The 22,970-nt window shown below is 42.0% G+C and overlaps 1 protein-coding gene across 2 annotated transcripts; it reads right to left on the bottom strand.

Annotated features, from left to right (window-relative positions):
* Positions 1-260: 260 nt before the first annotated feature.
* On the bottom strand, positions 261-17,030 carry LOC115199697 (centrosome-associated protein 350). Of its 2 annotated transcripts, XM_029762006.1 has the most exons (8): positions 16,836-17,030; positions 16,299-16,549; positions 13,837-15,668; positions 13,490-13,669; positions 1,405-1,647; positions 1,159-1,293; positions 761-886; positions 261-577 (listed from the first exon to the last, which is right to left on the bottom strand). In XM_029762006.1, the coding sequence occupies exons 1-8, from the start codon at positions 16,856-16,858 to the stop codon at positions 425-427; spliced, it is 2,943 nt and encodes a 980-aa protein (XP_029617866.1). In that variant the 5' UTR covers positions 16,859-17,030; the 3' UTR covers positions 261-424. The 2 variants fall into 2 exon arrangements, with proteins under 2 accessions (XP_029617866.1, XP_029617867.1); XM_029762007.1 differs by lacking the exons at positions 16,299-16,549; positions 16,836-17,030 and having other exon boundaries at positions 13,837-15,445; positions 15,588-15,672.
* Positions 17,031-22,970: the final 5,940 nt, after the last annotated feature.

Genomic DNA, 22,970 nt, shown 5'->3' with positions numbered 1-22,970 from the left:
AACCATCTCACAATTTATTTGTTTGGAAAACTTATTTTGTTCTTGAATGTGTCCAAATTCTAGGCTGTAAGTAAAGAAAATGTGAACATGGTGCAAGAGGGTGTACACTTTTTGGCACTGTACTGTACTTTTTGTTAGGAGCCATGTTGCACATTATTGTGTTATGTTTCATCAGCAATGGTTAATGGAGGTTATGTGCTTATTGCTTGATAGACCAACAATCAGGGAGGAATGCTCAATAAAAATATGTACACATAGGGTCAAATTAATTCCAATATGAGTGATTTATTTAAATTCTTCAACGATCATAGATAATCAAGATAATCAATACATGTAATTGTAACTGAATTCAAAGCATTTGAGAATGTAATGGCAATTAATAAGATATATTTTATAGAGGGAACAGTAACCTTCTTTCTCAGGTTCAAAAGGATGGTGTCATGTACATGTGTTTGAGAACTGATATAGTGTCCTCTAGGAGAAGACTGAAAATCTCCTCAGACAGTCTCATCTTCACAGTAATCTGGTCAGCGCTGTAGTCCACCCACTGAAGTTCTTCTTTGTGAAGCTCTTGGATCTGAGGATTCAATGTGATCATGAACTTGAACATTGTTGCTGAAAGTTCTGTATGCTTTCACCCACTATAACCTAGCTAGGCATTGCACTTGTTGATGCTCATATACTCTAAATATATCTTTCATGTAGGCCTACCAATAAACTGTTCCCACCAAGGCATTTGAACAAAATTATTATCACATACCAGAATGTAGTCTACTCTGTCTCTCTTTGTACTCCTGTATTTGCACAACGTCAGGAGAATCTCTTTCATCTGAAGGTCCGTCCGTTCCAAGTTGAGCTCTTTCTGCACCTCAGACTTAACAGCAGCCTGCAAAATATGACATTACATTTCAAATTTTGACATTTTTGCACTTATGTTCTTCAGAAGTTCACCTGGGGATGATTACTGCACAAAATCAACACTAAGTGGGTTATTGTTATTTTTCTATGTACTGTACATACATATTTGTGCATTGCATTGTACTGTACATATAATATACATAATACACAAGATATGGTAAGTGCATAGGTTCCATGTTCATTTTCATATTTATTTAGACAGGAGATTGTGTATATAGCAGACATAAGGCAACTTGTTACCTTCAGGTCGGTGAGAAAGACTCTACTTGATAGGAGACTTGAGAGTATATTTTTTGTCTGCCGCATAGATTTTGTAATCCCAAAGTGATTGGTCAACACCCCATGAAGAATCTCAGAGGTGAGTTGGTGCATGATCTAGAGTAAGATATAGTTGGCTAATGACCTCAAACATACATAATATTAGCATCCTGATCCGTGAATTCATCCAGGTTTACAATCATCCAATAACTGCACACAAACTCTCACCCGTCCGTAAACTCTGACACTCTCTTCGTCAATGATATAGCCTGGTGCTTCTGGGTTGTAAATCATGGAACTCTTTGCTTGGCCTAAGAGGATTTCCAAGGCAGTATCAACCAGTCTGTACACTATGTCACGGTCGTGGGGCTGGATTTGAACCTTCTCAGGAGCTGGAGAGCAGAGAGTATCGTGCCACTGTTCTATGAAACAAAGCTTATTTGCTGTGCTGTCATCTTTCTTCTTTACTGTCTGAAAATCAAACAAAACTATCACGTAAACGATAGTTCAAAAGAAAACGACAAGTAATAGGCCTACACATTGCATATTCATGAATTCAAACTATTTAACCTTTATTTAACTAGGCAAGTCAGTTAAGAACAAATTCTTAATTACAATAACAGCCTACCAAAAGGCCTCCTGTGGGGACGGGGGCATGGGATTAAAAATAAAAAATTAAATATATATATATAAATATAGTACAAAACGCACATCACAACAAGAGAGACACCTATTACTGCATTACTAAACAAAATATGTCCTTCAGTAGGCTCTAAACAGAAAATGGAAGGTTTTGAATGGAAATAGGGTACACCTATCTTTGCCATGATCATTTCTGACAGTCTGCAATTGAGTGCCGCCCATGCTACTGTATCTCAATTTATGAGCGGGGGATGCCAGGTTCTTGTTAACACTCGATTTGTGTTAGCAATCTGCCTGCTTCTCTGAGCTCATTGGCAGTTATTATTAAACAGAGAAGGTGCATACCAGCTACTATGATGGAGTCTGAATGGCCATAACGCCAAGGGTGGGGATTAACTGCCACCTGCAGTGCTGGAATTTTAGATCATGAGTTTTATGGTGAAAGCCCTTAATGGCATCCTAAAACAAGCTTTGTGGCAAGTGAACCCTCTGTCCATCTCTATGGTTTGAAATCATCATTGTGGTGGTTCCCTGCTGAAAAAAACAGCATGGACCAGCCTTTGTTGTGTTTTTACTGGTGACTAGCCTTCGCTGTATTTTTGCTGGTGTCACGGTCGTCGTCGGTGAAAGAGGATCAAAACGCAGCAGGTATGTGTATGCTCATCTTGAGATTTATTAACTTCCAAAAATGAACGTACAAAATAACAAAACAAAAGAACGAACAGTCTGGCCAAGCAAAGCTCAACACAGAACAATCACCCACAAATACCAAACACAAACACACCCTACTATATGGGACTCTCAATCAAAGGCAGATAGACAACACCTGCCTTCAACTGAGAGTCCCAACCCCAATTAACCAAACATAGACATACACTCATTAGACTCCACATAGAAATACCTAAACATAAACCAAAACCCGGAATTACTAAATCAAACACCCTTTTAACAAAACACACCACCCTGAACCACATAAAACAAATACCCTCTGCCACGTCCTGACCAAACTACAAAACAATTAACCTTATACTGGCCAGGACGTGACAGTTGGTGACCAGCAGAATATGCTGGTCACCCAAAAAACGTTATGCTGGTTTGCAATAGTGATGAGTCGTTCGCGAACGAGTCGGCTCTAAGAGCCGGCTCTTGTAGGTGAACGTTGGGAGCCTACAAGACATTCGTTCTGGCTGTCTGCTCAGACTAACAGCCTCACCTGTTGTTCCTGTCAATCAGACACGCAGTGTCAAACAATGAACCAAAGATGCGTGACGGAGGGCCGAGCCAACTCATTAACAGTCACACACTTAGCAGCCGAGGAGAGAGGAAGGACAGCTGTGAAAACAACAGCTGGAAAATGAGTTGGAAGCACAGTAGCATATGGTTGCATTTTAATAATGTAGACAATGTTAGAGCACAGTGTAGAATTTGGCAAAACAAAATCTCCGGCATAAGCGAACTGTGCACCCAACTGTGAAGCTAGCTGTAGCGGAGCCTCGAGAAACTAGCGGGCCTGCTAGTGATAGTGGTGGAGCCAGCACCTCCACATGTGGGGATGTATCCACTCAGGCAAGTAGGCCTACTCCGCAACCGACAGCAACGCAGTCTTCTATGGACCAGTTTATGCCAAAGTCTATGTCTGTAGCAAAACAAGGCCAAATTGATATTGCATTGGCTAAAATGATTGCCTCCGATTTCCAGCCATTTTCGATCGTGGAGGACAGAGGTTTTAGAAATTATAGCAATAGTCTAAATCAAATGTACACAATTCCAAGCAGGAAAACCCTTTCAAAATCACTTATTCCACAACTGTACGAGAGCACACAGGCTTCAGTGCGGGAAAGAGTCCAAAAAGTTACTGCAGTTCGCCTTAACACTGACTGCTGGAAATCAAGGATAACCACTTCTTACATGTCGGTTACATGTCACTTCATTGAAGATTTTTTGTTGTCTCTGTCATCTGGACTGCTTTGAGTTCAGTGACAGACACCTCAGAGAACTTGGCAGAGGAACTGTTGAGAGTGGCCAGAGAATGGCAAGTAGATGGAAAAGTGGTCTCTTGTGTTAGCGACAATGCAGCTAACATAACCAAAGTCATGAAAATGTGAAAATGGACCCATCATCCATGTCTTGCCCACACAATCAACCTGATTGTAGGAGATGCTCTGAAGGTGATGAAGCCCACTGTGGACAAAGTGAAAGCAGCTGTGGAATACTTCCACAGGAGCACAGTAGGTGCTGAAAAACGAAAGTCTACACAACGCCAGATGGGGATGCCTGAGCTGAGGCCTAAACAAGACTGCACTACAAGGTGGAATTCAACATTTTATATGTTGAAGCGGTTTCTTGAGTCAAAGGATGCCATCATCTCTTCCCTGGCCATTGTCAATGCACCTGTTGATGCTCTGACCCAAGAGGAATGGGAGGTGGTGGTGGAGCTGTGCAGAGTCCTGGAACCCTTTGAGCAGGTCGCTGTGGAGATCAGTGGAGAGAGGTACAGTAAGTAGTTATTACTACATCATTATTTAAACTCTCTAGGGTACGTGGGACGATAATCGTCCCGCACTATTCAACAGCCAGTGACACATCAGAGCGCCAAATTTAAAACCACAAAATGTCATAATTCAAAGTTCTCAAACATAGGACTATTTTACACCATTTGAAAGATAAGACTCTCGTTAATCTAACCACACTGTCCGATTTCCAAAAGGCTTTACAGCGAAAGCAAAACATTAGATTATGTTAGGAGAGTACATAGTCAGAAATAACCACACAGCCATTTTTCAAGCAAGCATATATGTCACAAAAACCAAAAACACAGCTAAATGCAGCACTAACCTTTGATGATCTTCATCAGATGACACTCCTAGGACATTATGTTAAACAATACATGCATGTTTTGTTCAATCAAGTTCATATTTATATCAAAAACCAGCTTTTTACATTAGCATGTGATGTTCAGAACTAGCAACTAGCATACACACCGCAAACTTCCAGTGAATTTACTTAATTACTCACGATTAACGTTCACAAAATACATAACAATTATTTTAAGAATTATAGATACAGAACTCCTTTATGCAATCGCGGTGTCAGATTTTAAAATAGCTTTTTGGCGAAAGCACATTTTGCAATATTCTGAGTAGATAGCCCGGCCATCACGGCTAGCTAATTTGACACCCACCAAGTTTGGCCCTCACCAAACTCAGATTTACTATAAGAAAAATTGGATTACCTTTGCTGTTCTTCGTCAGAATGCACTCCCAGGACTTCTACTTCAACAACAAATGTTGTTTTGGTTCGAAATAATCCATAGTTATATTGAAATTGCTCCGTTTTGTTCGTGCATTGAGGTCAGTATCCGAAGGGTGACGCGCGGGCGCATTTCGTGACAAAAAATGTCTAAATATTCCATTACCGTAATTTGAAGCATGTCAAACTCTGTTTAAAATCAATTTTTATGCAATTTTTCTCGTAAAATAGCGATAATATTCCAACCGGGCGACGTTATATTCGTTCAAACACTGAAAGAAAAAAATTGAGTAGTCTCGTGCATGCGCGCGCCTCAGTGTCATTGTTCTCAGATGGACCACTCACAAAACCCCCTGCTGTTTTTCACCCAGAGACTGGAGAGCTCTCATTCCACTTTCTGGCGCCTTCTGAGAGCCAATGAAAGCCTTAGAAAATGTCACGTTACAGCAGAGGTGCTGTATTTTTGATAGAGATGACAACAAATTGTCAGACAGGGCACTTCCTGCATGGAATCTTCTCAGGTTTTGGCCTGCCATATGAGTTATGTTATACTCACAGACACCATTCAAACAGTTTTAGAAACTTTAGGGTGTTTTCTATCCAAACCAAACAATTATATGCATATTCTAGTTTCTGGGCAGGAGTAATAACCAGATTAAATCGGGTACGTTTTTTATCCGGCCGTGAAAATACTGCCCCCTAGCCCCAACAGGTTAATCCAGTATTATAAATGCGTATGAGCAGTAGATGCGAATGTAGTATTAGTAGACAAAACATGAACTAATAAGTTACTGTTCTCTCTTTTCAGCTATGTGACAGCCTCAAAAAAGATACTCCTGTGTAAGGGTCTGCAGCGAATCACAGCCAGCCACCAGAGAGAAGCAAATGTAACCACAGGACATGTGACAGAGTTTATGGACACCCTATGTTCATCAATGGACAGAAAGTTCCACAGAATGGAATATAATCACGTGCTATCAGAAACCGCTGCACTTGACCCCAAGTTTAAGACGTTAGCCCTCAGTGAAGCCAGAGCGATTGATGAGGCTCTTCAAAGAATAACCTCAGCAGCAGGGAGGGACAGCCCCAGCAGTCAGGTGGCTCAGGCACCAGGGCAACAGGAAGAAGAGGAATCAGATGGAACAGAAGCACCAGCAGTAGTGCCACAAACGTCTGCAGTTTGACGAGAGAGCAACTGGGGATGCAGCACGAAGGAATCCCTCAGCAGATGCCATAATGGAGGTCTGATCCTATTTGGAGGATCCCCTCCTCCAAAGATCTGCAGATCCTCTGAGCTGGTGGAAGAACAAGGCCCCGTTGTACCCACGGCTTACTAAAGTCATGACAGGGGGACTCTGCATAGCGGCCACATCCGCCCTCTCTGAGTGGGTCTTCTCAAAAACGGGACAAATAATTACTGAGAGAAGAAACCACATCAGCCCCTCAAAAGTGAGGCAGCTTGTGTTTCTGAATGCAAATCTCTCATAAACGAAAAATATGGCAAGCATTGCTGTGTGCTGCTGGTTATAACATGGCAATAAAGAAGTGAGAGAAAAGAGGGACCAGTTTAGTGTTTTAAGTGGGATGCTGCAATTTTCACACTGTTATTTATTTTTCTTTGATATGGTGCAATATTCTATTATTATGTTGTTCAGATTGTATTCGTTTTGAATTGTTACATTTATATGCACTTTGTTTCTATACATTAAAAAAGTTATACTTTAATGCACATGTGTAATAGCATCCTTCGTTTTTACATTTATTTCAATTTGTGGGATGCTGCAGTTTTGCAAATTGTTACTTATTTTTCTTTGATATGGTGCAATATTCTATTATGCTGTTCCGATTGTATTCGTTTTGAATGGTTAGATTTATATGCACTTTGTTTACATACATTAAAAAGTTATACTTTAAATGCAAATGTTTAATAGCATTCTTTTTCATAACAAACCAATGCGTTTTTAATTACATTGTGCTTAAGATAGAGTATGATTTCATTTAATAATTTAATTAGAATTGTTTTAACACCAATCATAGTCAAACTATCCCAAACTGTTTGACTTAAAAAAATATGTTTTGTATTTTTTCAAAGAGACGTTTGGGAGCCAAAAGAGCCAGCTCTTTTTAGTGAGCTGAGCCGAATGAACCCGCTCACTGAAAAGAGCCTGAACGCCCATCACTAGTTTGTGATAGGCATTCCGGTGATGTCTAATTCCTATTGGAATCCAGCCTTAGCGGGGATATCCAACAATATGAACTTTTATTCACCTAAGATCTGCATTCAGTATGACTGCCAAGTAGAAGAAATATATAAACAAGACTACCTAAAACATTTAAACTGGAACAACCATTTCAGTAACGGATGCAATAAACCCACCTATCAAATTGGATTAGTTTAGAAAAAAATATGTCATTTATCTGTAGCATGAGATTAATCAATTAATTTATCAATCAATCAATCAAATCAAATCAATGTACATGCAAAAACACAGATTTTGAAACAATCTGCAATAGAGCATGCTGGGAAGTATGATAATGATGGGTGTGGTTTTGCAGACCAGCTAGACCAGTGGTCACCAGATCACTGTCTGAGTCAAAATGCAAGCTGAGATCTCCCGCTAAGATATATATTTTTTTACATGATATATAAGCCTATATACATATAAGCCTATGCAACATTAACCTATTAAACAGTACTGCACTGTAGCAATGAAGTTTGTGCAGTAATCTATAGACCTAATACATTATCACTTCATATTGGCTTTGCTTGAATTGCCCTGCCAATGCAATGTTGTTCACCCCATTTCTTTTTATTTATTAAAAAAAAATTGAGGTAGCTATATGATCACACATTAATAGATCAGTTGTTGTATTACTTCTGAGGCACAGCTGAGTGAGCATACATTTAAATAATTTATTTTTGATTTTACTGGAATGATGGTGCCTGAATCTGATGGTCATTCTCAGTGACGGGAGAGAGCAGCAGACTGAGAGTCCACCTCTCAATTTCCCTCTGCTCTCCCTTTCCTCCTCTGACACGGAGTCTTCCAGCTGATGGAAAAACTCGAGTCGCACCGCATTATTTCTGCCTCATGCACAAATCCATGTTGTTACTGCTATGAAGAGAGAAAATGAAATATTACTCGATATTAAAAAATACCCAAGTCGCTAATAATAACAATGCAAGCCTATCTATAAACTTTCCTACTCATTCATTACAGCTGCAGTGCTCATTGTAGTGTGAATGGGAGTAAGAAGAGTACGCTTTTATGGCTTATAGAAGTGTTGACACTGCTGAGTAAAAACTTAAACTCACTCATAAAAACAGCAGCTTTTTGCTGTATTTGTTGATAGTCTCTCTAGTCATCGTTTTAAAAGTTTTTAAATCTCACAGTATCAACTTTGCTTTAGCTGTCTTTTACGCCTGCTACATCACAATCTGAGCCATCTGATTGACCAGTGGTAGGCCTATAGTGCATGTGATTTGCTTTCTGGCCCGCTGGGAGGGTATAGTTTGTACCTTCAGTCACATGAAATGGTTCAAAATGGAAACACTTTGCCTACCTGGCGCGCAGGGCAGCTGAATCTGGTACACCTATTTACTGAAATGTTTGGCGATCAACCGGTTGGTGAACACTGAGCTGGACCACTGGACCAGAATACACAACAATGACAAAAATGTTATTTGTCAAGGGTGAGATGTGTTTTTGCATTTCAGGAAGGGTTCTTTACTGCTGAGAACCATCTGTCTGTTAAGAATAATCTTGTTCGTTCCCTCTCCACCATGTTTTCCTTTTTATGTCATGAAATGCTACACTGTTAAAGTTCCTGTACTTTTTACGGTACACTAAAAGATTACTGGTTGCATTGAAAGTAAATGAAACACCAACACATTACTGAATTTTTACAGCTGAATAAAGGTGTTATTGCAGTAGAAGGAAAATACACTGCTCAAAAAATAAAGGGAACACTTAAACAACACAATGTAACTCCAAGTCAATCACACTTCTGTGAAATCAAACTGTCCACTTAGGAAGCAACACTGATTGACAATAAATTTCACATGCTGTTGTGCAAATGGAATAGACAACAGGTGGAAATTATAGGCAATTAGCAAGACACCCCCAATAAAGGAGTGGTTCTGCAGGTGGGGACCACAGACCATTTCAAATTTCTTGTTCGGTCAGTTTTCACAGTAGAAGACTCAAACCACTTTGTAAAGACTGGTGACATCTAGTGGATGGCGTAGGAAGTGCTCAATGATTAATACGTCCTGTGTGTTTCAATAGCATAGGCTTAAAAGTAATTCAACACATCAGATATCCACGTCTTGTCAGAATTTGTCTCAGGGTTTTGACTGCCATATGAGTTCTGATATACTTACAGACACCATTCAAACAGTTTTAGAAAATTCGGAGTGTTTTCTATCCAAATCTGTTAATAATATGCATATCCTAGCTTCTGAGTTGGTGTAGGAGGCAGTTAAAAATGGGCACATATTTTTTTCAAAATTCTCAATACTGCCCCCTAGCCCCAACAGGCTATTATTCAGAAATGTCACATTCTTAAAATAAACTGGTAATCTTAACTGACCTAAGACAGGGATTTTTTACTAGGATTAAATGTCAGTAATGGTGAAAAACTGAGTTTATATGTATTTGGCTAAGGTGTATGTAAACTTCCGACTTCAACTGTACCGATATTTATTTGTAAGTACGGTGTCCAGTAGAGGTCATTGATTGAAAGCAGCTTGGAATTGAAGAAAGCACTGGAACCATGGCGAAATCAGTGGGATCTCGAATTGGGCAACATACAGTTTGAAAAAGTACGTGATCAAAAGAAGCTTCAGAAGTCATTGAGGATGTACTTCAGCGATAGCTGCTTAGCAATCTTGACGCATGCCTCGGAGCTCCAATATCAAACGTAACATCACTAACTGCCAGTAACATACTGGCAACTTAAATGGCAACCTCTTGCAAAGATTGCAGAACTAGGTATGGACAAATTAAGTGCTTAACCTTGTTCAACATAACAATAAAACCACTTAAGCTGGTACAACACTTCCATATATTGTTGGTACGAATATAAATTATTTTAGACCATGCCCCCAAATATGAGCCCCCGCCAGCACATTGTCTACATTTTGAAGTGCAGTTAAGGTAAACAACAGCAAGACATTTTACAACAATAACACCTTCATTCAACTGTAAAATACTGTATTTTTACTGCAACTCGGTAACTGGTAACTTACTGTAACCGGTAACTTAACTTACCCAGCCAAACTGAGCAATCGGGGGAGAAGGGCCTTGGTCAGGGAGGTGACCAAGAACCCGATGGTCACTCTGACAGAGCTCTAGAGTTCCTCTGTGGAGATGGGAGAACCTTCCAGAAGGAGAACCATCTCTGCAGCGCTCCACCAATCAGGCCTTTATGGTAGAGTGGCCAGACGGAAGCCACTTCTCAGTAAAAGGCACATACCAGCCCACTTGGAGTTTGCCAAAAGGCACCTAAAGACCTAAAACAAGATTCTTTGATTTGATGAAACCAAGAGTAAACTCTTTGGCCTGAATGCGAAGCGTCACGTCTGGAGGAAACCTGGCACCATCCCTATGGTGAAGCACGGTGGTGGCAGCATCATGCTGTGGCAATGTTTTTCAGTGGCAGGGACTGGTAGACTCGTCAGGATCGAGGGAAAGATAAACAGAGCAAAGTACAGAGAGATCCTTGATGAAAACCTGCTCCAGAGTGCTCAGGACGTCAGACTGGGGCAAAGGTTCACCTTCCAACAGGACAACGACCCTAAGCACACAGCCAAGACATTGCAGGAGTGGCTTCGGGACAAGTCTCCGAATGTCCTTGAGTGGCCCAGCCAGAGCCCAGACATGAACCCGATCGAACATCTCTGTGGAGACCTGACAGAGCTTGAGAGGATCTGCAGAGAAAAATGGGAGAAACTCCCCAAATACAGGTGTGCCAAGCTTGTAACGTCATACCCAAGAAGACTTAAGGCTGTAATCGTTGCCAAAGGTGCTTCAACAAAGTACTGAGTAAAGGGTCTGAATACTTATGTAAATGTATTATTTCAGGGTTATATTTTTAATAAATTAGCAAAAATGTCTTAACTGTTTTTGCATTGTCATTATGGGGTATTGTGTGTTTTTTAATCAATTTTAGAATAAGGCTGTAACGTAACAAAACGTGGAAAAAGTTAAGGGGTCTGAATACTTTCCGAAAACACTTAAACTCTAGAACCTGTCATTGGCTCTACATGGAGCCAGAGGGTTCTTCATGAGTTGGTTTAAATGGAACTCTAAATGGTTCCCCTACAGCAGCGTTGGGCAACTTTGATGGGGGGGGGGCCACAAAAAGTCTGAACTCATCATGAGGGGTGGTAGTGACTCATGGGTCCGTTTACCCACATACAGACCCACACATGCAGTCAAAGCCCTGACTTTTTCTTAATATGATGTCTGAGTGAGAGTGAACAAGAAATAAGTGAGGGCCCCCAAATCGGTAATTCAACCATGATTACAACAAGCCTCGATAGCTGCATAGAATAAATTACCAATCTAAAATAAATTCAGCCGACATGGCTAATTGAGTAACAGTCAGTGACTGACATAAAAAAATAGACACTGCTGATGCACATGGGGGGGGTCCGCCAGTTGGGTTCTTCGTGGGGGGTTCTTCATGAAGGGTTCCCCCATAGGGACAAATGACATATCTATTGCTTCTAACCTTTTAACAATCTTTATCATACCCACAGATCCAATGGCGTAGCAGGAAATCCAGGTCACTGGCAACCGAGATGTTGCTAGTCCAAATCCCAAGTAAGGTTGACCCCTGATCATCATCATTTTGCTGGTCTACAAAACCACACCCATTATTATATTTCATCATATTTCCCAGCATGCTCTATTGCAGTTGAAACATTTTGAATTTCAATATCTATGTTTTTGCATGTACATTGATTGATCAGTTAACCTCTATGGGACCGGCGGGACGAATTCGTCCCACCTACGTAACAGCCAGTGTAATCCTGTGGCGCGATTTTCAAAACGTTTGCAATGCTATTACTTCAATTTTTCAAACATATGACTATTTTACAGCTATTTAAAGACAAGATTCTCGTTAATCTAACCACACTGTCCGATTTCAAAAAGGCTTTACAACGAAAGCAAAACATTAGATTATGTTAGCAGAGTACCCAGCCAGAAATAATCAGACACCCATTTTTCAAGCTAGCATATAATGTCACAAAAACCCAGAAGACAGCTAAATGCAGCACTAACCTTTGATGATCTTCATCAGATGACACACCTAGGACATTATGTTATACAATACATGCATGTCTGTTCAATCAAGTTCATATTTATATCAAAACCAGCTTTTTACATTAGCATGTGACGTTCAGAAAAAGCATACCCCCCGCAAACTTCCGGGGAATTTACTAACAATTTACTAAATTACTCACGATAAACGTTCACAAAAAGCATAACAATTACTTTAAGAATTATAGATACATTACTCCTCTATGCACTCGATATGTCCGATTTTAAAATAGCTTTTCGGATGAAGCACATTTTGTAATATTCTGAGTAGATAGCCCGGCATCACGGGCTAGCTATTTAGACACCCACCCAGTTTAGCCTTCACCAAAATCACATTTCCTATAAGAAAAATGGTCTTACCTTTCCTTTTCTTTGTCAGAATGCACTCCCAGGACTTCTACTTCAATAACAAATGTAGGTTTGGTCCCAAATAATCCATAGTTATGTTCCATCAGCGACGTTTTGTTCGTGCGTTCTAGACACTATCAGAATGGTAAATCACGGTCGCTCACATGGCGCATAACGGGACAAAAAAATTCTAAATATTCCATTACCGTACTTCGAAGCATGTCAACCGCTGTTTAATATATCTTATGCCACATAAAGATAAATAACATACATTTTTCTAAACTAATCCAATCTGTTAGTTGGACTTATTGCACCCATTAGTGAAATGGTTGTTCCAGTTTAGATGGTTTAGTTGTCTTTCTAACCTTGGCAGTCATTCTGAATGCAGATTGCGAGAATATACCCTGGCTGGTTTCCATATAGGAATGAAACATCCCTTTGCAAGCTAGTATAAAACATTACTTGATTCTGGTTTTGCTTTAGTTTATGCTGGACACCAGTGTCCAAAGCACAGTGTAGGCTGGTCACCAGTGGAAGCACAAAAAAGGCTTTTCACCAGTGAAAACACAACAAAAGCTGGTCTGCAAGCATAACCTGCTAGACCATGCTGGTCTCCCATCATAACCCGCTAGACCATGCAATAGAATAGACAAGTATGGAAAAGCTTAACATTTATGCTGGTCTGTGCTGTTTGTTTTGGGAAGGTGATGTAAAAAAAACTAAACATTTAAAACTTTACTCACATCAATTTGTTTGTTGTCCTCTTTGAGCAAGCCTTTCTCTCTGTTTTTCATCCTTATCTCTAGAGCATCCATTAAAAGGTCTTGGATCAGCTCCTCGGTCAAACTTTCCACCCAAGAGTTTATGTCAAACCTAGCCCTCATGTTGTGTCCTGCTGTTTGGGGGCATGAATCAAAACCAATCTGCAAAATAGGACCAATAAATAGTTTGACGAGCGAGCATTTTTTAAGGAGTTTAAAGTAGGTCTGGCACTCTAAAAACACATCAAATACCCCCAAGGTAAAAGTCTGTGATGACTATGGTTTGCCTCAATTGTGCTATTACACGGTCTGATTAAGACAAAACTCACTTGAAATAATGATGATACAGGCATAGGGGTGGATGAACTTGATGCCTCAGGTGTCTCGTTACAACAATCAAGTTGAGGGTTTTGGCACCATTTCTCTTGTAATTGTCCCTCTTTATAGGTAATTTTAGTAGTTAAAGGATCATTGATTGGTGTATTTTGTCCCCTGTATATGTTGCCTTCCAATGGTCCAGCTGAGGCTTCATCTTCTTTCAATCCATCCTCTTGTGATTTCAAGCAGTTTGGTGGTTCTTCATCTGAGAAGGGATCCTCCTCAGCCTCAGTATCCAGATCACTGTCTTGTGTCCCTTGTAAAGGAGAGATGTCCTCTGCTCGGACCAGAACACCACAGTTCCTATCACATCTGAAATATTTCACCCCTCTAAAGGTTCCATTGTGGTTTCCTTCTGGCCTGTCCAGCACCACACCTGCCCAAAGGCCACCAGCAAATGCTGCCGGCCCCTTGTATTTCAGCACACCAGGTCTGGAAAGGCAGACAAGAACCCTGTCACCAATGTCAAAGGAGAAGAGCAAGTCTGTGACATCCTCTTCCGCTGGAATCAAACTGGAGTTCTCAGTTCTGTCAAAGACATTCTGACCTTCAGCTAGGTCTTTGTAAGTTTCACCAGAGTTTTTTGTGTTGTTTACATGTGGTGTCTTATCATCAGGGAGAGGAGGAACAAGCTCACTGTTAATGGATGGATCTTCTTTGAGATACAGATAATTTCCTTCAGAAGAAGGCGGGAATTCCTCTTCACTTGTGATCACCTCAAAAGCTGGTTGGGGAGGTAGCAGAGTGGAGCTAACACTCCCATATCCTGCACAGTGCGCTACAGGTGGAGGGAGCTCGTAGCTTCCATAGGACAGAACCTCATCCACTGGGGAAAGGATTTCTGACAGACCCTCCTCAGAAACAGTTGTTTTTGACCACCCTCTAGTAACTGGTTTGGACATCTGTAAAACCAGTGGAATGCACGACTGAGCAAATGGCTTACTTGAAGAAGAGTGGTATATCCTTGCTGGATTTAGACATAAAGGCTGAGTTTGTGATCCATTTTTTGACATTTTGGTGAAGTGTGGAAAGCGTGTGTTTCCTCCGCCTCTTGTTCCATCTATAACAGCCTTCTCCTCGTCCTCAATGTAGGTCAGACAGTCACTGCTGGAAGAAAATGCATCTAATTCATCCCCTGTTTCAGAGACACTGTCACCACACGAGGGGCTTTCACGACTCATCTTTGTGCCACTATTGCCTGTGTTGTGGACAAAGGTTGTACTGAACAGACTTCCTCTGTTGGATACAAATATGTTAGTCTTCATTGTTAGTTCAGCTTCTTTAGGTTCTATTATGGTGCTGCCAGGGTGGGATACCAAACACTCCTCAGTCCCTGTACTGGTTAACTGGTGATTGGTCTCACCATTATTGCTTAACGGCAATAGACCTTGTGATCTTTGGTCGTTCTGTACATTGAGAATTACTGGGTCTCCCATCGCCTTTATAGCGAAGTCTGTGTCCACAGCATCGAGATTAGCACAGGACGTCATTGGTAATTTCTGATCCTGTGCATTCCTCTGTCCCTCATATCTCTTCTGGCAGTCTTCAAAGAGCTCCTTGCTATTGGATAGGAAAGAAGATCCTGTCATGGAACTTACAGTGACTGTTTTTGCTTTCGGGGTGTTTGAGAATGATGGACAGATGGAAACATTCTCAAGAGACGAGGCCACATTGAGTAAAGGGGGAAGTGTTTCTTTATTACCATTCTTTTCAGACGATCTCTTTTCCTCAGGGTAAGCAGGATGAGACTTGGGTGTCTGAATCTTCTCTTTAGTCAGACATCCTGTAAAAAAATATTTAAAAAATAATAATACATTGTTCCATAGCATATACAACACAGCTTAATTTAAAAAGTCTGACAGGGAGATTCATTTTACAGATACATGTTCATGTTCACAATTGAACAACATTCTCATCAGATGCAATTGAATCAGTCAATACAAAAACAGTAGCGCGAATTGAAAACGGTCTCTGCCTCCCACCCTGTTTTGCCTTGGACTAAATATGCTGAGTCAGCCTGAGAGCATGAATATATATGCAAGGCTGGAAAATCTTCTGGATATAGATTGTCATCTTTATGTAGCAGTATATTGTTAAAAATCAGGAAAATAAGAATCAATAGCTCTAATGCAATACATTTAACATGCTGCCTTTATCAGTTTCTGAAAAAGGTATATCATGAGACAGTGTAGTGTTACTGACACACATTCCTCCTCGGCAGCCTGTATTGCAATAATAATAATATTCTTTAGTAACGTCAGCAGGGAATGAATCTACAGCATATGTCAAAGATCCACTCCAATCAAACGTGGAAGTTGAGATTTTGAAAGCATCATGAATTATTCTGACCTTTTTTAACCACTTGTAAGAAGATAATTGCAGTGTCTGCAAAGCCTGTTCCCATTCCACCTACCTGTTAGAATATCTTCCGGGATTTGCACACCTCGCTCCACTGTCTCACACCGAGGTGATTTTCCTGCACAGAGCTCAACTCTGACACTTTGAGACCGAGGTAAGCCTTTGAGAGTGTCTCTATGAGAGGAGCTTGGCTCCTTAGCTGTACGTAGGTCTTGCTTGGACAAGCGCTGTTCCTTAGAATTCCCGTCATAGTTCCATAGTTCCCCAGATGAAAAGAGTCTGCTCAACCCTGAGCCTGTCCAAAACCTGACAAGACAAAACACAGATAAATATTCTCTCTTCAGAGCAGAGCAGCCATGCTGAAATCCTTTGGACACTGATCCAGCCTGGGTCTGGTTAATAAATCTCATGTAGACATACGGTAATATTAATTATCAGTATGGCTCAGACATGTGGGACACACCAACCCAGGACGCACTTTGTCCTCAACCAGTCCCTATTACATAGATTGTCCTATTAAAAATATTGTCCTTTGAAATCTACCAAGCAGTGCATGCATATATAATACTGAGAAAAAATGTCCTCCACCTACCCTGGCCTGTTCATGACTGGCATACTGGCACAACTGTTATGTCAGCGATGTTGCAGCTCAAGGCAAGACTGAGTTTCCCTGAGAGAGACTGCAGCCACACCCCTGGCTGCATCTCTTTCATTTCAGCCGTCTGACCCGTCTTACTATCCTAACACCAGAAATGATCACATAGCACGAGGAGGATGCATCTTTCTCTGAAGCTTTTCCTTGCTCCTCTCTAGCTTGTTTTACTCCCACTTTCTCTCTCGCTTTCTCTGGCCAATCAGTTTCTCTCTGTATACACCCTCCCCTCTCCACTCCTTCTTGTTCTTTCTCCCTCTCCCCCTCTCTCTCACTCTCTCTCTCTCTGAGTTTATATCCTGTCTGACGCACCGTAACAAAGCTTTTAACATCTTCTCTCAGTATACACACTGCTGACAATGTAAATCCCCTAAGAAGCCCTTCAGGTTCAAAATCATCCTTGTTTTCCCCCTGAAATAATATACTGCAGTGGCTGTAGTACATACCCAGCAGACATGTCCACATTGGCATGACAGCCCAATGCAGGCTAAAATATTGGCCCCACTTAGGCTGCCCACATTGGGCCGATGGGCTTCTGCTCATCGGCTCCACATTGGCTTCCAAGACATTGGCCCAGTGTGGGCAGCCCATTTCTGGTGATGGCAGCCCTCACATTGCCTGAAATAAGCCCATCTTTTCCCAGAAAACATGCCCACATTGGCACGATGTGGGCCCAATGCATATTAAAACATTGAACCCAAGTAAGCTGCCCACACTGGAGGCAGGTGGCCCGATGATTGATAGTCATGTCTATATTAGGTTTAGACTCAGCAAAGCATGTTAATAAATTATTGAAAGCAGTAGTCTTCCACAAATCAAGGGGATGATTACATAATCTTTGTGAGAGGGAGGGTATCTGATTTCATTGGTTAGCCCTGAGTTAGCTTGCCCCTGAGCAGGTTAGTTGCCTTAGAAATTTGCCCTGGCTAAAAGGTGAGCCACTTTCATGCTATCGGTTATAACGAAAGTTACCTCTAACGGCTCAAACATGATTCATAGTATAGGGCTCAGAACGAAGCCCTCTATGTTGCCGTCTCCTCTGTCCCACCGCTAAAGCACTATGCTCCTAGTTCATCCCCATCAAGCTGATTGTTGTGTCTGTGAATGCATCCACCCACACACAGAGAGACAGAGGAAACAACTGTAAATCAACCATACACTAACAGTATCTACAAATAATTAGCAAAGCAATCAGTAATTAAGAATTGATGATTCATCATAATGAGATGGTAAGAACTGAATGAGAGTTGTACTGTAGCATGAGATCATAAAGACAGATGGAGTCATGCTCACCGCTATTGTGCCTTGCTGTGCCTCTACCTCTTTTATTCCCTTTTTTGCTTTTATTTTCTGGTGCCCACTCCTGAGAGGTTTCATCAGTCTCCATTGAACAAGGCAGGCCGGTCCAGTAAATTACCGTCCAGCTGTCTCTAATAATGGTCACATTGTTGGACCATGCACTACTATACAGTCTGCTACATTAGCTTGTAACACTGTTCACTACAGTAATCTGTAACTGACAATAACAAAGGGTTTGAAGTCTACATCATCCCATAGTACAGTACACTCCACTCCATTGGGCCGCATTAGCCCGCTGTGTCTGTGTGTGTTGCCCGGTCTGTGGGTGTTCTTCCACCAATACAGCTTTGTCCTGCTCATTGATGGCCATGAAAGTGTTTTGTAGCTCATTATACACAGCCTTCACACTGGGAGAAAAGGGGAAAAGAGAAAGGGGAGGGAGGGAGAGAGAAGCAAAATGAGAGATCAGGGCATGACAGAAATGGTCATTGAGAGATGAGATTAAGGTCACCCACATCCATATAGGCCATCCTAGTAACAGTTTGACTACAGGTGTAGCCTACAGCGGGGGAAAAAAGTATTTGATCCCCTGCTGATTTTGTACGTTTGCCCACTTACAAAGAAATGATCAGTCTATAATTTTAATGGTAGGTTTATTTGAACAGTGAGAGACAGAATAACAACCAAAAAATCCAGAAAAACGCATGTCAAAAATGTTATAAAATGATTTGCATTTTAATGAGGGAAATAAGTATTTGACCCCTCTGCAAAACATGACTTAGTACTTGGTGGCAAAACCCTTGTTGGCAATCACAGAGGTCAGATGTTTCTTGTAGTTGGCCACCAGGGTTGCACACATCTCAGGAGGGATTTTGTCCCACTCCTCTTTGCAGATCTTCTCCAAGTCATTAAGGTTTCGAGGCTGACGTTTGGCAACTCGAACCTTCAGCTCCCTCCACAGATGTTCTATGGGATTAAGGTCTGGAGACTGGCTAGGCCACTCCAGGACCTTAATGTGCTTCTTCTTGAGCCACTCCTTTGTTGCCTTGGCCGTGTGTTTTGGGTCATTGTCATGCTGGAATACCCATCCACGACCCATTTTCAATGCCCTGGCTGAGGGAAGGAGGTTCTCACCCAAGATTTGACAGTACATGGCCCTGTCAAATGATGCGGTGAAGTTGTCCTGTCCCCTTAGCAGAAAAACACCCCCAAAGCATAATGTTTCCACCTCCATGTTTGACGGTGGAGATGGTGTTCTTGGGGTCATAGGCAGCATTCCTCCTCCTCCAAACACGGTGAGTTGAGTTGATGCCAAAGAGCTCCATTTTGGTCTCATCTGACCACAACACTTTCACCAGTTGTCCTCTGAATCATCCAGATGTTCATTGGCAAACTTTAGACGGGCATGCATATGTATTCTTGAGCAGGGGGACCTTGCGGGCGCTGCAGGATTTCAGTCCTTCACGGCGTAGTGTGTTACCAATTGTTTTCTTGGTGACTATGGTCCCAGCTGCCTTGAGATCATTGACAAGATCCTCCCGTGTAGTTCTGGGCTGATTCCTCACCGTTCTCATGATCATTGCAACCCCACGAGGTGAGATTTTGCATGGAGCCCCAGGGCGAGGGATATTGACAGTTCTTTTGTGTTTCTTCTATTTGTGAATAATCGCACCAAATGTTGTCACCTTCTCACCAAGCTGCTTGGCGATGGTCTTGTAGCCCATTCCAGCCTTGTGTAGGTCTGCAATCTTGTCCCTGACATCCTTGGAGAGCCCTTTGGTCTTGGCCATGGTGGAGAGTTTGGAATCTGATTGATTGATTGCTTCTGTGGATAGGTGTCTTTTTTACAGGTAACAAGCTGCGGTTAGGAGCACTCCCTTTAAGAGTGTGCTCCTAATCTCAGCTCGTTACCTGTATAAAAGACACCTGGGAGCCAGAAATCTTTCTGATTGAGAGGGGGTCAAATACTTATTTCCCTCATTTAAAATGCTAATCAATTTATAACATTTTTGACATGCGTTTTCCTGGATATTTTTGTTGTTATTCTCTCTCTCACTCTTCAAATAAACCTACCATTAAAATTATAGACTGATCCTTTCTTTATCAGTGGGCAAACGTACAAAATCAGCAAGGGATCAAATACTTTTTCCCCCCACTGTACCTCTCAACTGGCTAGCTAGTTTTTCTATTCATCAAGGCCTGTTAAAATAGGAAGTCAACTTGGCTGTTTACAGATGGCGTTAAACCAGGGTTTCCCAAACTCGGTCCTGGTGTCCCTCCTGGGTGCACGTTTTGGTTTTTGCCCTAGCACTACACAGCGGATTCAGACAATCAAAGCTTGATTATGAGTTGGTTATTTGAATCAGCTGTGTAGTGCTAGGGCAAAAACCAAAACGGGGGGCCCCAGGACCGAGTTTGGGTAACCCTGCGTTAGACAACTAGCTAGAATTGGAACTAAGACGTGAATGTCTCTCTGGTTGATAACGTTAACTAGCTAGGTCAAAGAAATGTATACACAGATATTAGTATTTCTGACATAGTCATAACTAGCTAGCAGGCTAAATAACTGGCTAGTTAGCTAACGTCATAACTTTTAGGACCTAGACGTGTTTGCTGACAGGACAAATTATTATTGACTACAAGCAGGAGGAATGTAAAGCTAACTAGCCAAAGCAGAGACCCAAGGTCACCATTCTGTAGCTAGCCAGGGCCCGGTTTCCCGATAGCGATGGAACTTAGGCTTACTTAGGATTTAACACTGCATCTTTTCTACAACGGCTGAATATGTAACATGCATTTCCCAAAACACAACGCAGAGAGAACGCTCGCTAAGTGTTTCATTGAGGCCTGTGTCCACACTGATAGGATCAAAAGAAAGGAAGCACTGCTCTGGGATCTCCCGCTTACATTAAAGGGGCAATCAGCAGTTGCTATATCCATTTTTGGACTTATAAATTAATTATATATACCCATTGATTCTTGAAGAATATGACCTATAGATGCCTCATGAGCTTAGCTCAACTGTCATACCCAATCTGTCACAGATACCCCCGATACTGCTGCTCATTCTGTGCACCAGCTCCGGAGGTCTACGTCACCGGCTTTCTAAGCTTCACTGAACTGGATTCAGTACCACCAACCCCAGAATGTCTTGTCTCATTACGCACACCTGGTTCCCATTCCCCCTGATTAGTATGTTATATATATGCCCTCTGTTCCCCATTGTCTTTGTCGGTTATTGTTCCCATGTCCGTTGGTCTTGTGAGTACCTGTGCTTTGTTGTTTTGGCTTTCGTGCTACGTGTATTGTGCACTTATTATTTCGGGTCTCGTCCCGTGTAGTGTTATTATGGGTCTCGTCCCGTGTAATCTTTAGAGGTTTAACCTCGCTCTTTTGTTTGGATTACATCCCTGTGTATTTTATATACGTGTTTGTTTTGGGCTTCTTCCCCGTGCCCATTTTCATGACATGTTGTATTTTGGGTGGAGTAATAAATCCCGCTATTACGTATTCCTGCTCCTGTCTCCGATCCTTATATAACGTGACACCATCAGAACCCAAAATAAGCTTTTTATACTCCAATGTTTGTAAACAAATAATATAAACACAATATATATATAAACTCAGCAAAAAAAGAAATGTCCTCTCACTGTCAACTGTGTTTATTTTCAGCAAACTTAACGTGTAAATATTTGTTTGAACATAACAAGATTCAACAACTGAGACATGAACTGAACAAGTTCCACAGACATGTGACTAACAGAAATTGAATAATGTGTCCCTGAACGAAGGGGGGGGGGGGGGTCAAAATCAAAAGTAACAATTGGTATCTGGTGTGGCCACCAGCTGCATTAAGTACTGCAGTGCATCTCCTCCTCATGGACTGCACCAGATTTGCCAGTTCTTGCTGTGAGATGTTACCCAACTCTTCCACCAAGGCACCTGAATGTTCCTGGACATTTCTGGGGGGAATGGCCCTAGCCCTCACCCTCCGATCCAACAGGTCCCAGATGTGCTCAATGGGATTGAGGTCCGGGCTCTTCACTGGCAATGGCAGAACACTGGCATTCCTGTCTTGCAGGAAATCACGCCTAGAACGAGCAGTATGGCTGGTGGAATTGTCATGCTGGAGGGTCATGTGAGGATGAGCCTGCAGGAAGGGTACCACATGAGGGAGGAGGATGTCTTTCCTGTAACACACAGCGTTGACATTGCCTGCAATGGCAAGAAGCTCAGTCCGATGATGCTGTGACACACCGCCCCAGATCATGATGGACCCTCCACCTCCAAATTGATCCCGCTCCAGAGTACAAGCCTCGGTGTACTCTGGAGCGAATTCCATCGACTATAAACGCAAATCCGACCATCACCCCTGGTGAGACAAAACCGCGACTCGTCAGTGAAGAGCACTTTTTGTCAGTCCTGTCTGGTCCAGCGACGGTGGGTTCGTGCCCATAGGCGATGTTGTTGCCGGTGATGTCTGGTGAGGACCTGCCTACAACAGGCCTACAAACCCTCAGTCCAGCCTCTCTCAGCCTATTGCGGACAGTCTGAGCACTGATGGAGGGATTGTGCCTTCCTGGTGTAACTCGGAGTTGTTGTTGCCATGTCCTGCAGGTGTGATGTTCGGATGTACCGATCCTGTGCAGGTGTTGTTACACGTGGTCTACCACTACGAGGACGATCAGCTGTCCATCTTGTCTCCCTGTAGCGCTGTCTTAGACATCTCACAGTACGGACATTTCAATTTATTGCCCTGGCCACATCTGCAGTCCT

This window comes from Salmo trutta, chromosome 9 (assembly GCF_901001165.1).
Source record: "Salmo trutta chromosome 9, fSalTru1.1, whole genome shotgun sequence".
Lineage (NCBI taxonomy): Eukaryota > Metazoa > Chordata > Actinopteri > Salmoniformes > Salmonidae > Salmo > Salmo trutta.
This window is presented reverse-complemented; position numbering and strand designations above follow the sequence as displayed.